Source organism: Centroberyx affinis, unplaced genomic scaffold (assembly GCF_046629955.1).
Source record: "Centroberyx affinis isolate AG114_WGS23_722 - 3 ecotype Tasmania unplaced genomic scaffold, CSIRO-AGI_Caff_v1 ptg000804l_1, whole genome shotgun sequence".
Lineage (NCBI taxonomy): Eukaryota > Metazoa > Chordata > Actinopteri > Beryciformes > Berycidae > Centroberyx > Centroberyx affinis.
This window is the reverse complement of record NW_027279407.1, coordinates 331,679-346,632: the sequence shown is the minus strand read 5'-3', so window position 1 is coordinate 346,632 and position 14,954 is coordinate 331,679. Positions and strand designations below refer to the sequence as shown.

Here is a 14,954-nt window from a genome sequence, read left to right as displayed (position 1 = left end):
ATCACATTGAACACTCACCAACATCTTGAAATCTAGCCAAGACAATATAAGGAATAGAAAAGAAAAACGTAACTTTAGAAATGGAAAGTTTGTAAGATCCCTAGTGAGTGTGTGCGTGTGCGTGTCCACATTCTACCCTGTTGCATGGCACAGCATACACTCATCTCCAGTCTCTCATGTTAACACTGGTGGTGTGCATCCTACCATGCCGTTCTTGTTTTCAGATCCAGAGCCCCAAGGTGGAGCAGATCATGGAGATCCTGAGGAGAATCAAAAGCAGCTACTACTCCTCCTTCAACGACATCTGCCTCAAAATCAATGAGGGTAGATAAGCAGAACCACTTCTCCTCATCCATCAGTCCTAACTTATTTCCTTGTTCCTAATCATCCATTCTCATTCAGTTTTACCTGAGAGGCAAAATTGATAATGCTGTGTAGATCAAGCAGTCATTGGCTTAATAAATTGAGTTTATAATTATCACAGTTTACAGTTATTACAGCGCTTTTCTCCTGGTTCAATGTCTTCATAGTTTACTAACACACAGAGCTTCAGTGTTTTCTCCATTCAGTATTCAATGCCTGTTCTCTGTCCTTCAAATCAACAGAGTCATCATTGTTTTTAAGCTGCATGGTAACTCTTTCTGATTTTCGCATTCTGTATTCCTGTGCCCTTCTCTTTGTGTGTGTCAGCGTGTTCATTCAGCAGCAGTGGGCCAACATGACAAGTAAATTGCCACTGCTGCTATTGAAAATGTCAAACTAAAAAAAAAAGAAAGAATTTTATGCAGCCCAATGTCGCTCAAAACACAAATCAGTATTCAAAATTGTAACTCTATCAAATAAACCCAAATAAGAACCATTTCAGCTGTTGAACCTTTCGTAGAATAAAAAAAAACAGCACAGGCATCGACCAAAGTACAGAATCACCCCAAAACCCTACTGCTAAAGAAAACATCTTTGCATAACACCAATGCATATTGTTATCCATTAGCTCTACTGCATGTGTTTGTGGTGTTCCTAGCGGTGCTGGAGGCAGAGGACATAGACCTGTACCTGCGTCCTCTGAGGAGGCTGATCAGCAGCCTGGAGGAGAAAAGTTTCCCACAGATAGACGCTCTGCTGCCTCCGCTCTTCCACACCCTCTGTCTCATCTGGAGCCACTCCCAGTACTACTGCTCCCCTCAGCGCATGGTGGTGCTGCTGCAGGAGTTCTGCAACATGCTCATCGAGAAGGTACAGCAGAGCGTGAGAGCGAGAGACAGTTGAATGAAATAATTTAAGTAACTATTCGTCCGAATGACCGTGTGTATGTGTGTGTGTCCAGGCCTTTGGCTACCTTCTGCCTGAGGAGCTGTTCAAGATGGAGCTGGAAGAGGGGGTGGAGAGGGTCCAGATGAGCATCTCGGTTCTGCGCAGCTTCAAGCGTCTGTTCCACATCCATCGCCAGCGGATCCCCCAGTACTACCGCCACGGCCAGACCATCAGGCTGTGGGACTTCCCCGCCACACTGGTGTTCCAGCGCTCAGACCGCATCATGGACAGGCTGCTCATGATCGAGGTGCACACACATAACTCTGTGTGTGTTGCTAGTGATATGTAGAAGAGCAGAAGTGTGCACATCTAACTTGCTCACAAAGTAGACTGGAAAAACCTTTTAAGTAAATATTGTACTTTATTGACAGGCCTACATAGTGGCAAGCATATTTTCAATCCACAGTGAGTGAGTGTTATTGTTATACAGCACCTGAAAGGTACACAACCTCAACTTTTTTAACACTCCAACCTACAGTGTTTAGATAATACGATTTATCTGAAAATCAAAAACAGAATACAATGGTTATTGAAAAAGATGCCAGCACACTTTGCCGGGACATAAAGTAAGCAGCTGTGTATTCCAGTATGAAAATATATTTTCATCTATTCATGTGAACAGTGATATAAAAATCTGCCACCTGACACAACAGTCAGACTTCTTAACCACTGTACCTCTGACACTGACTTCCCTCTTATGGCCCTGACCTTTCAGTTGCTCCTCACCTCTGATCCACAGGAGCTGTTTGCAACCGCGCTGGACTTCCTGAAGCTGGAGAAGGTGGAGCTGGGTGGTTCCAGAGGGAAGATCCTCAGTGAGATGGTCTTCAGCATGAGTGAGGAGTTTCATGACCGCTGGCGGGCCCTCAGAGAGAGCAAATATGACCCCCTGGACTACTCTAACAATGTGAGGCCAAGTGTGTGATTGTTGCAGTCGTCTCCGATATCACACTGCTGTATCAATAAGCCATGGGAGGCCGTGATTCACAGTGATTTATCACAGCTAAGAGCCACTGATAGGCACGACTGAATGATAATAATAAAAGGAAATGCAATTTTTCCGCCTAGCAGTACAGTTCTTGAACAGTAACTAAACAAAGTGATTGCTAAGTAACACAGTAATGTGGTGATTTTTAGTTAGGGCATTAATATTTAAATTAGCAGTTATATGTTCACAGGAGTGTGTTATTAGGTATTTTACAGGTATTTTACAATGGCTTCCGGCGTGACTCAGCTCATCAAAACTGAGGACTCATAATATACTTTTGGGAAGAGTGTATTATTCCAGCCCATATTGATCTGTTTAACTGGACAGAGCTTACAGATTGATAGTGCACTCAAAGTGTAATAGAATAAAAGTAATACTAAAAGTGCACTCAAAGCTTTTTAATTTAAGAGGAATGAACATACCCATCATCTTCTATCTGATGCCGTCTTGTGTCCAGGATTTTGTGAGTGACTACAGGCGTTTCATGGAGCAGAACAGAGATTTTGACCAGAGGCTGGGGACCGTCCTCAATCTGGCCTTCCAGCACTCCAAAAGCCTGAAGTCTACCTTTAAAGTATGCCTGCTACACCTTGAATCCTTTACCTAGCTCACAATTTATGAATATATTTCCATGTAAGGCTATCCATGCAATATGAAGTCATGTCCCTGCTGTACTAATAGAATGACCCATTGCACTCATCACTGTGTTGTTGTGTCCTGTCTAGCTGTTGAAGATTTTTGGCACCCTGCTTGAGAGACCCAGGATCAACCAGCTGTTCTCTCCTAACTACAGCCTGTTGTTGGCCATGTTCAACCAGGAAGTAGACCACTGTCAGTTTATACTTGACCAGCACAGAGACAGGGTGAGAGAGGCAGAGGAGGATAGATGGAACAGAGTAATAATAAGTAGATATTAATACACTTAATAGCTCAGAATATCATAATTTCAGCCGTATGACCACACTACAGCCAATGACCACTAAATTACATCCATAATGGGGCAGTGTCTAATTTGCTTCATAAAGAGACATAACATGCAATGGGCCTATTACTGTACATAACGTGATAAGAGTTTCTGATGGCTCACACACTATTATAACACACACACTAGAGCTGTATGTGTGTGATACCAATCAACCAAACTCTCTATTTTTCAGCTGCGGTCAGGCTGTGCGATTCTTGGTAAGAATATGCCCGCAGTGGCCGGCAACCTCAAATGGTCACAAGAGCTTCGGGATCGCATCCTCACCAACAGGAGCAACCTCAACCAGCTGGCTCATATGTATGGACCAACACATCCACATACACACACAACTATCTCATCTGTCAGCTGACTTACAGTCAAAGGCAGAATCTATAGTTGTGTTTAATATGTCATTGATGTATTATGGGGGGTCAGTAAGGACTCATCATCAAAAGAAAATCCATGTAACTGTAAATTAGTCAACAGGTTAAAAAAGCTTACTTAAGTTTACTTTACTGTCACCATATTTTTTATGCTTTTGACTGTATTATAAACAAAATAGACATTAATGTTTTTTATTCCAAAATGCCATATATCCGTTTTGGTAAAAATATTGCTAACTGAAATTCCTTAGTCAATATTTAAAAAACACAAATTAATAGCAAAACTATTTGTAAGCAAAGGCCTTAACGATGGCTAAGTATTTGAGAGTTACCCATAATGCATTTTAATGCAACATTTTTTAGAGGAGGTGTCAGTTTTTTCAAATGGTGTCATTGAAGAGTCATGAAGAGTGTCATTTTGGAATGACACTCTTCACATATACACATGCACAGTTTGTTTCTCTCCTTATCTTTATTCCTCTCACCATCATTCCTCTCTCCTTATCTTTATTCCTCTCACCTTCCCTCCCTCCCAGGCCTCTGGGTTCTGCTGAGGCGGACGACGTCCTCCAGAAGTGTGAGCGTGTCCTGGAGGTTCTGGACCAGCATGATGAGGAGCTGGTCTCAGAGTGGACCGAGGGGCTGGAGGAGCTCTGTCACACCCGCCTCCAGGAACCACTGCTCACCCTGGACACCGACACGGGCCTGTTCCAGGTCAACTTCAACCCTGCTGTAAGGAGAAAGGAGACAGAAACACCAAGAGTGGCACAATCAGAATTACAATCACTTTCTCTACTTAGTATATCAAACGTACAGTGTTTTGTTTTGGTGGTACTGGTGCAGGAGTGTTCACACAGTAGTACTTGCCAACATATCAGGTAAAGGACGTTACATAGGGGCAAAGAGACAGTGGAAAACATATGATAGACATAAGATTATGCATTGTATATTTAACCATGATAAGGTTTCATTTACACACCAGAAACTTAAAGTAATATTCTGTGACATTTTCATATAAATACATTTCCATTTTGCTTCTATCTATCCCTGATTGATACAACACAATAATGATTCAACATATACCCAGTTCATGAGAGCTTTTACAGAGCTTTATCTGGCATACAGAGAGTGATTTGTTTTACATTACCGGGAGCAGCAACAGCGACTTAGTTGGAATAAACAGAAGAAGAGCTAGTTAGCATGAGCAGCGATAGCCACCATGGCTGAACAGACAAAGAAAAGAGCGCCACCTACAGAAACCCAGAATTCATTCAAAAGAAATTCCAAGGAAAAAGACATTGCATTACTAAGTGATCTTTGAGAAGTGCAGTATAAAGGCACCACAGCCATAGCCGCTTATCACCAAAGATGACAAAGATGAATACTTTACTGAATTTCCCCAAGGGGATCAATAAAGTACTATATTATCTTATGACAAAATCAATCACTTTAATCTAAGGAAATACGTTTTACATTTCTTTTGGAGCAGATTAGCTTGGCATTTTGTGGTGTGCTGTGCACATTTTCTTTCAATTTGTGCACATTCAAAAGGATAAATGAGATCTCAGGTTTAAAGTGTTGATCAACCATTCAGATTTTCTTCTGTGCAAAGAAAGAAACAAAAATAAACTTTGCAACTTTGGATTGGCTCAATTGTATATTAGATTTTCTCTTCTCTCTCCCCAGTTGACCTCAGTGCTAAGGGAGGTGAAGTATCTAGGCATGTTGAAGAACCACAACATCCCTAAAGCAGCTCTCCATCTCTACTCCAAACGAGAGACTCTCTACATGGTGGGTAAATTGGCTTCTGGTGTTACACTGAACTTTGTGTCATACAGCTGGTAGTATGTAACAGCCGTTCATGAGCTTTTACTTGCTGTTTGGGGTTATAAATGGCTTGTTTACCTCTGAAAGTTGCAAGGAGTCTGTTTTCAATCAGTCTTTTTTCCATCAAGTCCTACCATGTCTGTGTATAGATGCTCATAATATGTCAAAAACAATCCAGGTTACAGTGTTAACATTGTGGTGTGTCCTGTAGTACACCCAAACGCTGGCCTTGGTGACCCAGTGGTACAACCAGCTCCACAGCACCATCCTGGCTGTAGAGCTGGGATTGGTCAAGGAGGAGATGGACGGGACCAAACGGCAGCTAGACCCCGCCCTCCAGGAACTGACCTGGGCTAAGGACGACCTTTGGGACTACATCCAGACCACACGAAACCTGGTCAAGGTAGATTGTCACAGACACTTTGCTTTGAAGAAAATCTTCTGACAAATATACAGGTACAAGGTAATCTCAGTGTGTGGGATAATTCTTTTTTCTGTACTTCTGTACTTACTTTCACACTATTCTAGGGTATGTTCACATTAGTCTGCTTTATTTATAGAAAAAGCGCTGCCTCAGCTGTATTTTGTGCTGATATATGAAAAAGCGGGTGGCATATTGTGCAGTTTGTTTCCATAGCAATGTCAGATGCTGCAGTGAAGCTGTCAGCTGCCTTCATAGCATGAAGCCCCACATCCTCCTTACTGTGATTGGTCGCCTCATAAAAATGCAGCCCACGTCACGAGCACCCCCCTAAATAGTTTGACTTTCCTCAACTTTCAAAAGAGCTCTGCCTGAAAAGAAGCTACATGCGGCTGTTCTCTCCCTCTCTCTTGCAATCACAAGGGCGTTTCAAGTCGCGTCCAGACGAGCAAGGCCAATGTGGAGGCCATCCAGGCCCTGATGGGGAAGTTCAGCCACCGGGCCTTCATCACCAGGAAGAACCGCGGCTCTACCCTCCTCATCCTCTCTGACATGGAGGAGAGTGTTACCAAACAGGCCACGCTCATCACCGACACTGGAGAGCAGATACACAAACTACTGCAGGTACAAAAACAGATGCACAGTACACAAATACATAAACCTACTGCACTCACACACATACATTCCACCCACTCTTGTCACTGGAGAGCATGTATAGCAGGTACTGTATAGTACACACACATATACATATACATATACACATGCAGATGCAATACTCATTGATCATATTCAAAAGTAGAAACACAAAGCTTCAGATACAACTCACTTACTCACTCACACTTTCTTCTCTCCTAACTCCCTCTGACCCACCTGCCGCCCATTTCCACTCTGTTCCAGGAGAACCAGTCTCTGCTGGGCGTGTCGGACCCGGACAGCAGCGAGTGGCGGGCCTACGCAGACTATGTGGACCATATGATCCTAGCGGGCTTCTCCAGTGCAGTACGCTGCTCCCTGCAGTATTTCATGGACAACACGGACGCAGCCCAGCGCATCGCACCGCTCTTTGAGGTCCAGCTGGTCCTCAACGGCAATGAGATGACCTTTGACCCCTCACTGGACCTCAGCCGCCTGGGCAACTTCTATGATATTGTCGATAAGATGGTGGCCAATATCACCAACATGGCGTCCTTCATACCCAGAGTGGCCAAGCATAAACAGCTGGATAACTATCAGGTGGTACACAGATATACACTGTGTGCATGCATACACACATGCAGAAATACATATGTTTGCCTGCACAAACCTCCTTAAACAAACATAAACCTGTTCTCCTCTACTTCTAGTCTGACATAGATGAGATGGAAGACTTGTCAGAGCTGTGCCATGTGATCCGCACTCGGGCGCGCACAGCCATCGCTAAGGTGGGTGTCTGTTCCTCATCCACACTGAGGCTCAGTCATGGTGCTCACAGTTACAAAGATTGTGTTGATTTTCAGGTCAGGGAATACCAGGGATCATTTGCCAGCTACCGCTACCTCTGGACTGATGACAGGTCAGAAATGTGTGACTGTCCATCTGTTGATTGTTTATCTGTTATTTTTGTATGTGCGAGTAGTTTCATTTATGATTGTTGAGTGTAATTTTTTCTGAATATACTGTGAATTAATCATGACACATTTGCAAGATTTGTTCTGTGTGAATGAAAGATTTTATCCAATATGAATCTTGATATTTAAGGCCAAAATACCTCGATTAGGGTGCTGTGTAGAATACATTTACCTGTGAAAATAAAAATGGTTGCTTTTTGTAACTTAGTAATTGCCAGTCTGTTTTTTCCTAACCATTCACAGATCTGAATTTATGAGGCAGTTCCTGCTGTATGGCCATGTACTGAGTACAGAGGAGGCTGAGCTGTATGCCGACTATGAACTGAAGAAGAACCCTCCCACTCTGGACAACTTTAAAGAACAGGTCTGTCCCACATCATAGTTCACATTCACGATTTTCAAAGCTTTGCCTTTTTTAACCTTAATTTATCCAGGGAGCTGCCCAGTGCAACCAGTCTTCTGCTCTTGACCACTTAGCAGTTACATTGGAGCGGTTGGGGGATAAGCACTTTGTTCAAGGGCACATTGATGGTGGCTGCTGATGGAGACAAGAGTGTTTCTCATTCTCTTTCAGTTTCCCAGCCAGTCCTGGGATTCAAACCAACAACTGTCTGGTCACAAGCCTGCTTCTCTAAACTCTAGGCTAAAACTGCCCCCAAATGATTAAGTCAATACTTTGGCCTCTTTGATCCTTGTCTCTGAATCACTACTTCAGTCAGACTTAGTACTTCATTCTTCATTCCAGATCAACCTGTTTGAGTCTCTGTATATGCGAGTGAGCAAGATGGAGGACAGGAGGGTGTTCTGTGGCTGGCTACAGCTAGACATCAGACCCTTCAAACACACACTGATGAATGTCATCAAGAGATGGAGCTGGATGTTCAAGGAGCACCTGCTCAACCACGTAAACCAGAGGTTAGACACATACACACACAAGCACACACACAATGCTGCTCTACACACAACTGGTTGCAAAAAATATGGTAAATTCAAATCAAGTCAACTTAAACACATGCCTTAAACACAAAGCACTTTGTTACAAAGCACTTCACAAGTTTATAAGAAAAAAAATAACTTAACAGCAAGCAATCTAATCTGACAAAAAAGACCAAACCATATTTCAAACATGCAGAGAAAACATAGGGACCTAGCAGTAGTTTGATTAAATTCAAATTTTTACTTTCACATTGTTATCATTCCAAGAATAATTTTTCTGTGCTTCTTCCCTCCTTTCTCAAACTTTTCATCCTCTCTTCTCCATACTCTATCCCTCAGTGTGAGGGACTTGTCCTCCTTTGTCCAGGACACGGCACGGGGTCTTTCTAACAAGGTGTCAGATGGCGACTATGCAGGCCTGGTGGACATCATGGGTCACCTCATGGCCATACGAGACAGACAGATCAGCAACGAACAGCACTTCAAACCTCTCAAGTCTACTGCTGAGCTCCTGAAGACCTACGGACAGCAACTCCCAGAGAGTGTCTACTCACAGCTGGAGGTCTGTATCAGCATACACACAGGCAGGGACACACACATTTCCCTGGATGATGGCACACATGTAGTACATTTTTACTGCATTACATCCTGTACGTTATTACCACAATAACACAGGAGCTGCCTGAGAAGTGGAAAAGTCTGAGGAAGATTGCCTTCACAGTCAAGCATGAAGTGGCACCGCTACAATCCAATGAAGTCTCCGTCATACGCAGGAAATGTGTCCGGTTTGAGGTGAGAGGTGTGTGCACATGCACGAGTGCCTCAAGGTGAGGCTGTGTGTGAGTGGGGTAGGATGACAGTGTGGCAACCCCTAACAAAGAGCTCAATGTCTGACCATCTCATTTTCTCTCCTACATTATGTATGACTGAGCCACCAGCCCCCAACGTGGTGCAGAGTTGTTGATGGAGTTGTAGAAACAGATATTCATCTAAACTGCAGCTTCCTTGTTTTCACCTTTCAGGTCAAGCAGCATGAGTTCAGAGAACAGTTTCGTACCGAAACCATCTTTAAGATCAGTGTGGAGGAGCCATATAAACTGATTGATAAGGTGAGGAGTGTGAACCATAGCCTGACTACCTACTGTATTTAAAATAAAAGTCATTTCTGAAGTCAAATTTGGTGCCTTTAATGATTAAATGGAATTCACACATTTGTATCACTTTTCTATACTTTTAGAGCATTTTAATGGCCTATATGTCCTATATGTCTTTGTCTCCAGTCTAATCGAGCAGTAGCAGTGTTGGAGACAGAAATGCGGAAGTTGCAGGACACAGCTGATCTGTTTGAGGTCAGCTTCCCAGACTACAAGCAGTTGCGCCAGTGTCGCTCTGACATCATACTGGTCAAAGCTGTCTGGGACATGGTCATCTTTGTCAAGGTGCACATCAATCAGCAAAAACACTCCGGTGTCTATTTACATGCACCCAAACATTGACATTTTGAGTCGTTAGTTGTGTTTATGCACCATAGCTTACACATTTACACAAGGTACACAGCAAGGCATGCATAGTGAATTGCAAGAATCCCCACCAGCTCCATGGGTGCTGTTCTGTAGCTGAGCCTGCATTCGAAAAGAGAATTTCCCCTTTGTGGTTCACTAGAGTATCACAAATATAACACTCATTCTCTCCATGCCAGACCAGTATAGAGGATTGGACCAAGACTCCATGGAAAGAGATCAACGTTGAGCAGATGGACATGGAGCTCAGACGATTTGCTAAGGTGTAACACGCTTCCACGCACTAACTCACTTCAAATAAGCATATAATGTTCTTCTCTTTATTTTATTTTATCTCATGCGTTATGTAATTTGTGAGTATTTCTGTTGCATGTTGAAGGAGATGAAGACGCTGGATAAGGAGGTGCGGGTGTGGAACGTCTACACGGGTCTGGAGTCGACTGTGAAGAACCTGCTGACCTCTCTGAGAGCCGTCAACGAGCTGCAGAACTCTGCTGTCAGGGAGAGACACTGGCAACAGCTTATGAACACCACCGGGGTATGGGACGACCTCTGCTGCTTTATTACTATGTCTGAAAAGATTGTGTTCTGTTTTTGTATACAGTCTGCAGCTCTCTTCAGTTTAGTTCTATTCTGCTTTGGTTCTTTCTGTATCTATCCTGTCTGTTCCTGTCCTGTCCTTGTCATGATCAGCACAGTTCAGTTAACCCAATGATCCAATGATAGGACATGTGATCACATTCATGGCTGTCACGTCGTCCCTTTGGTCCCCAGGTTAGGTTTGTGATGGGGGAGGGCACCACCCTGGGGGACCTGTTGGAACTACAGCTCCACCGCGTTGAGGACGAGGTCAAAAACATAGTGGACAAGGCTGTGAAAGAGATGGCCATAGAGAAGGTAGGTTTAAGGTTTGGGGGCACAGGGTCTCTGGATAGCTTCATGGGGTTGTGGTTGTGATGTACAGTGTACAAAAGCAAAATACAAAGTACAGTCTGACTGGTACATGTGGAGAATCCAATAGGTAGTAGTACTATATCAAAGCAGAAGTGTTATGGGTCAAGGCTGTTTAAATGTTGACTAAACAAAGTAGAGACAGTTCAAACAAAGTCGAGACAGTTCCTTCTTGAGTCTGTCACAAGATCCTTCAGATGAGAAGAGTGAATTAAGTTAACCAAACTATTTCAGCTTTATATCCTTTTCCGGTGATTTCCATAAAGCAGAGTACATGAAGGCACTTTTGCCTAATTCAGTCTGACCTCAGGGACAAATAAGCCTAAACCTGGGCCTTAAGGACAAATACTGACACAAATCCTGTGACCTTAACTGTAATGTCCACCATATTCTTTAAAGAGGAGAACACATAATCTTGAAGCACACCCAGAAAGGTTGAATACAGGTGAAATGTGAAGATAATAATAATACAGAAATATGATAGATAACACCCTCAGTAATATCCCTGGTGAGTTTTATTTTCATCCTAGCACTCATTTTGTAAGACTGTGTCAATTACGTCAAACGGAAGATATTTCACTTCTGAGTGAAACTTTTCCTATTGCTCTTAGGTGTTAGCAGAGATTACCCAGACATGGAGTGTGATGGCTTTGTCCTATGAGACTCATCAGAGCACAGGAACCCCTCTGCTCAAAGCAGATGAGAATCTGATAGAAACACTGGAGGACAACCAGGTAAGAATGTGTTACCTGTGCTTACTCTCCACAGCATGTGAGATGTCATTCATTTCAATTTCAATCAGTTGAAGAGATATATTGTACATCACACTAAACATCAGACTCAGGGTTAGATTATTTCAGTTATATGGTCATGGCTAGGATTGCTTTTTGCCTTTGTGTAGCACTTTTAATTCATACTGTATTCAAACCAAACAATGATACCTTGTACTAGTCACACTAACTCCCTGTAGCAATGGATATCTGACTTCCACCTTATCAAGCTTCCCTTGTATGTCCCTTTAAGGTGCAGCTGCAGAACATCCTGATGAGTAAGTACGTGGAGTACTTCCAGGCAGAAGTGAGTGGCTGGCAGAGGAAGCTGATGGTGGCTGACCTGGTCATCTCCTCCTGGATGTCTGTGCAGAGGACATGGGCTCACCTCAACAGCATCTTCACCAACAGCCATGACATCCGCTGCCAGCTGGCCAGTGACGCCGAGCGCTTCCAAGGCATACACACTGACTTCCAGGTAACACACACAGTGTTTCCTTTACATTCATTTATCTGTAGTCGCCCCACACACTGAAAAATTGCCTCCACAGCAAGAAAAATACAATGAAAATTCATCATCTGGCCCTGTTGTTCAGTCTAACCCCCTCAAAAAAACAATTATTGCACAATTGTCTACATATCATGATATAAATATCCAAGTAAGTATCATCCTTAACTTGTAATATGTACCAGAACCGAGCACACATGTATGTGTCTGTATAGCTGTATCTACAGTATGCATAACTCCTAAAATAAAACACATTTGAATCTTATTTATTGATGCCTTATATCCTTTGTTATTTAACTTCTCTCTCTCCCTATGCTGATCTCTGTACTGTATAAATGTCCCCATCCCACCATATCACCACCTACTGTATCTCCTTTCTCTTTTTCTCCTTCCCCCTGTACTCCCTCTCGTCCCACCCAGAGCCTGATGAAGGAGGTGGTGCAGAGCAGTAACGTGGTGGAGGTAACCAACCAGCTGGGCTTCCTGGAGAAGCTGGAGACCTTGCAGCAGAGGCTGTCTGTGTGTGAGAAGGCGCTGGCCGAGTACCTGGAGACCAAGAGGCTCACATTCCCCAGATTCTACTTTGTCTCTGCGTCTGACCTGCTGGAGATTGTCTCCAAGGGAACGCAGCCCAAACAGGTAGCTGGAGCTGGCAATGTGGATGGAGATTTTGATTTAATTATGTGTTCATATGAACGCATACTGTCGATATCAGTGGAGTACAAGATATTGTGCCTACAGCGTGTTTGTGTTATGGAGAAGAGAGTGATGATTCTAACGATGGAAACTTGATGATCATTATGATGATCAATATCACTACCTCAGTGGTAGTGATAATGCTGATTGGAAAGTCGATCAGAGTTCCTAGACAGGTCTGGAAGGTCTGGAAATGTATTGGAAATAAATGTTTTAATGTCTAGGTCTTGGAAAGATTGGAAATTGCACAGAAAGTCTGGAAAAAAATAGCATTCCATTTTTCATCCAGTCTCAATACACATATTAATAAATAATTCATAATCCCAATCAGCAATTGAGTAATATGGCCTAGTTAACAGGCGCATTGCATCACCATTATCAGCTTACAACATATTGAACACCAGCCTTTTTTCAAATCCAGTCAAGAGATTAAGGGCTGTAAAAAGCATGGACTTTTGAAATGGAAAATGGTTAGTAACCCTAGTCGATGATGATGATGATGATGATGATGTGTGTGTGTTCTCCAGGTGACCAGACACCTACTGAAGCTGTTTGACAACATAGCAGACCTCCGCTTCAAGGACTCAGACAGAGGTGGAGAAGGGGAGGAGGACGGGGAGGCACTTGCCATAGGGATGTACAGCCGAGAGGGGGAGTATGTTCCATTCTCTGAGCCATGTGTGTGTGAGGGACAGGTATGTATTTGTGCGTGTGAAAAGTTACACCTGTACTTTTACGTGTATGAAGTTGGTCAAAATGTGTACATGTAATGATTTTGATGCTTTTTCCATAATAAAGTGTTGCATGGAATCCTAGACAAAAAAGTATCCCTGGGTACAAATAAGTTTCTTCTCTGTGTGTCTCCCTTCAGGCAGAGTGTTGGCTGAGTGCCTTGGAGAGCACCATGCGCTGTACGGTTCAGAAGGAGATCCAGGAGGCCGTCGCTGCCTACGAAGACAAACCGCGAGACCAGTGGCTCTTTGACTACCCTGCACAGGTCTGTTTGTGTCTCTGTATCTGTATCACAGCAACATTATAGCACCTCATATGCACAACAAATTACAGAGTGTCTGTTTTCCTGCATTGCCTAGGTGGGTCTGACTGGTAGCCAGGTATGGTGGGCCACAGATGTGGGCATTGCCTTTGAGAGGGTGGAGGAGGGATTCGAGACTGCCTTGAAAGACTACAACAGAAAACAGGTACTGCAAACACGCGTGAGTAAGGGCTGTTACTGTAGGTATGATGGCTAGTGGTTATGTTTTGATTAATTTTCCATATAAGAAAACAAGCATGACATGCTTTTGTAAAAAGTCATCTTCAAAAACAGACAATTGTCTGTTTAATGTGATGTTTAATGTTGATGGATTATTGTATTGTGATTCTTATGATGATGGTCAAACAGAGTGATTGTGTTGGTCAATGATGTTTGCTGCCTTCTGGTTTTATAGATCACTCAGCTGAACTCGCTGATCCACATGCTGCTTGGGGAGTTAACTCCTGGAGACAGACAGAAGATCATGACTGTCTGCACCATCGATGTCCACGCTCGAGACGTAGTCGCCAAACTCATAGCTCAGAAGGTAGTACTCGGACATGACTTTGATGTTTGTTGAGTCAGCCATGATTCAAGATGTAAGAGAAGTTGACGCCTCTGTTGGTGCGCGCGTGTGTGTGTGTCTCTTAGGTGACAACAGGCCAGGCATTTGCATGGCTGTCCCAGTTACGTCACCGTTGGGATGACGAAACCAGACACTGTTACATCAATATCTGTGATGCCCAGTTCCAGTTCAGCTATGAATACCTGGGGAACACCAACAGACTGGTCATCACCCCTCTCACTGACAGGTACACACACATATACACTGTACATGCACATGTACTTGTAATCACACCTTGCACACATCTTTGGAGAAACAAAGAGAGCTAGTGTGTGACTTGAAGGACAGTGGTTCGAATCCACCAATTGAGACCACCTGGGAAAATCTACACAGGGCTGAGAGAATGAACTCAGTGGTCAAAAGTAGTCAGCTCCCAAATAAATGTGTGTAATTGTGAGTGTAAAGCAGGAAACT

At 43.4% G+C, this 14,954-nt stretch overlaps 1 protein-coding gene across 1 annotated transcript in view; it reads left to right on the top strand.

Moving 5' to 3' along the window:
* The first annotated feature begins 230 nt into the window (after positions 1 to 230).
* The window catches only part of dnah9l (dynein, axonemal, heavy polypeptide 9 like), a 40,443-nt gene continuing 25,719 nt past the window's right edge, over positions 231 to 14,954 (top strand). The window contains exons 1-31 of the mRNA XM_071520479.1: positions 231 to 324; positions 1,022 to 1,233; positions 1,325 to 1,558; positions 2,051 to 2,218; positions 2,757 to 2,873; positions 3,025 to 3,162; positions 3,457 to 3,581; positions 4,183 to 4,378; positions 5,333 to 5,437; positions 5,685 to 5,876; positions 6,318 to 6,518; positions 6,792 to 7,127; positions 7,238 to 7,315; positions 7,391 to 7,446; positions 7,745 to 7,865; positions 8,247 to 8,416; positions 8,777 to 8,999; positions 9,113 to 9,229; positions 9,460 to 9,546; positions 9,718 to 9,876; positions 10,137 to 10,220; positions 10,337 to 10,495; positions 10,732 to 10,854; positions 11,520 to 11,642; positions 11,932 to 12,156; positions 12,607 to 12,825; positions 13,410 to 13,577; positions 13,754 to 13,879; positions 13,974 to 14,081; positions 14,331 to 14,462; positions 14,567 to 14,727. Of these exons, the coding sequence (XP_071376580.1) occupies positions 252 to 324; positions 1,022 to 1,233; positions 1,325 to 1,558; positions 2,051 to 2,218; positions 2,757 to 2,873; positions 3,025 to 3,162; positions 3,457 to 3,581; positions 4,183 to 4,378; positions 5,333 to 5,437; positions 5,685 to 5,876; positions 6,318 to 6,518; positions 6,792 to 7,127; positions 7,238 to 7,315; positions 7,391 to 7,446; positions 7,745 to 7,865; positions 8,247 to 8,416; positions 8,777 to 8,999; positions 9,113 to 9,229; positions 9,460 to 9,546; positions 9,718 to 9,876; positions 10,137 to 10,220; positions 10,337 to 10,495; positions 10,732 to 10,854; positions 11,520 to 11,642; positions 11,932 to 12,156; positions 12,607 to 12,825; positions 13,410 to 13,577; positions 13,754 to 13,879; positions 13,974 to 14,081; positions 14,331 to 14,462; positions 14,567 to 14,727 (4,736 nt within the window). The 5' untranslated portion in view covers positions 231 to 251. The remainder of the gene's footprint in view (positions 325 to 1,021; positions 1,234 to 1,324; positions 1,559 to 2,050; positions 2,219 to 2,756; positions 2,874 to 3,024; positions 3,163 to 3,456; positions 3,582 to 4,182; positions 4,379 to 5,332; positions 5,438 to 5,684; positions 5,877 to 6,317; positions 6,519 to 6,791; positions 7,128 to 7,237; positions 7,316 to 7,390; positions 7,447 to 7,744; positions 7,866 to 8,246; positions 8,417 to 8,776; positions 9,000 to 9,112; positions 9,230 to 9,459; positions 9,547 to 9,717; positions 9,877 to 10,136; positions 10,221 to 10,336; positions 10,496 to 10,731; positions 10,855 to 11,519; positions 11,643 to 11,931; positions 12,157 to 12,606; positions 12,826 to 13,409; positions 13,578 to 13,753; positions 13,880 to 13,973; positions 14,082 to 14,330; positions 14,463 to 14,566; positions 14,728 to 14,954) is intronic.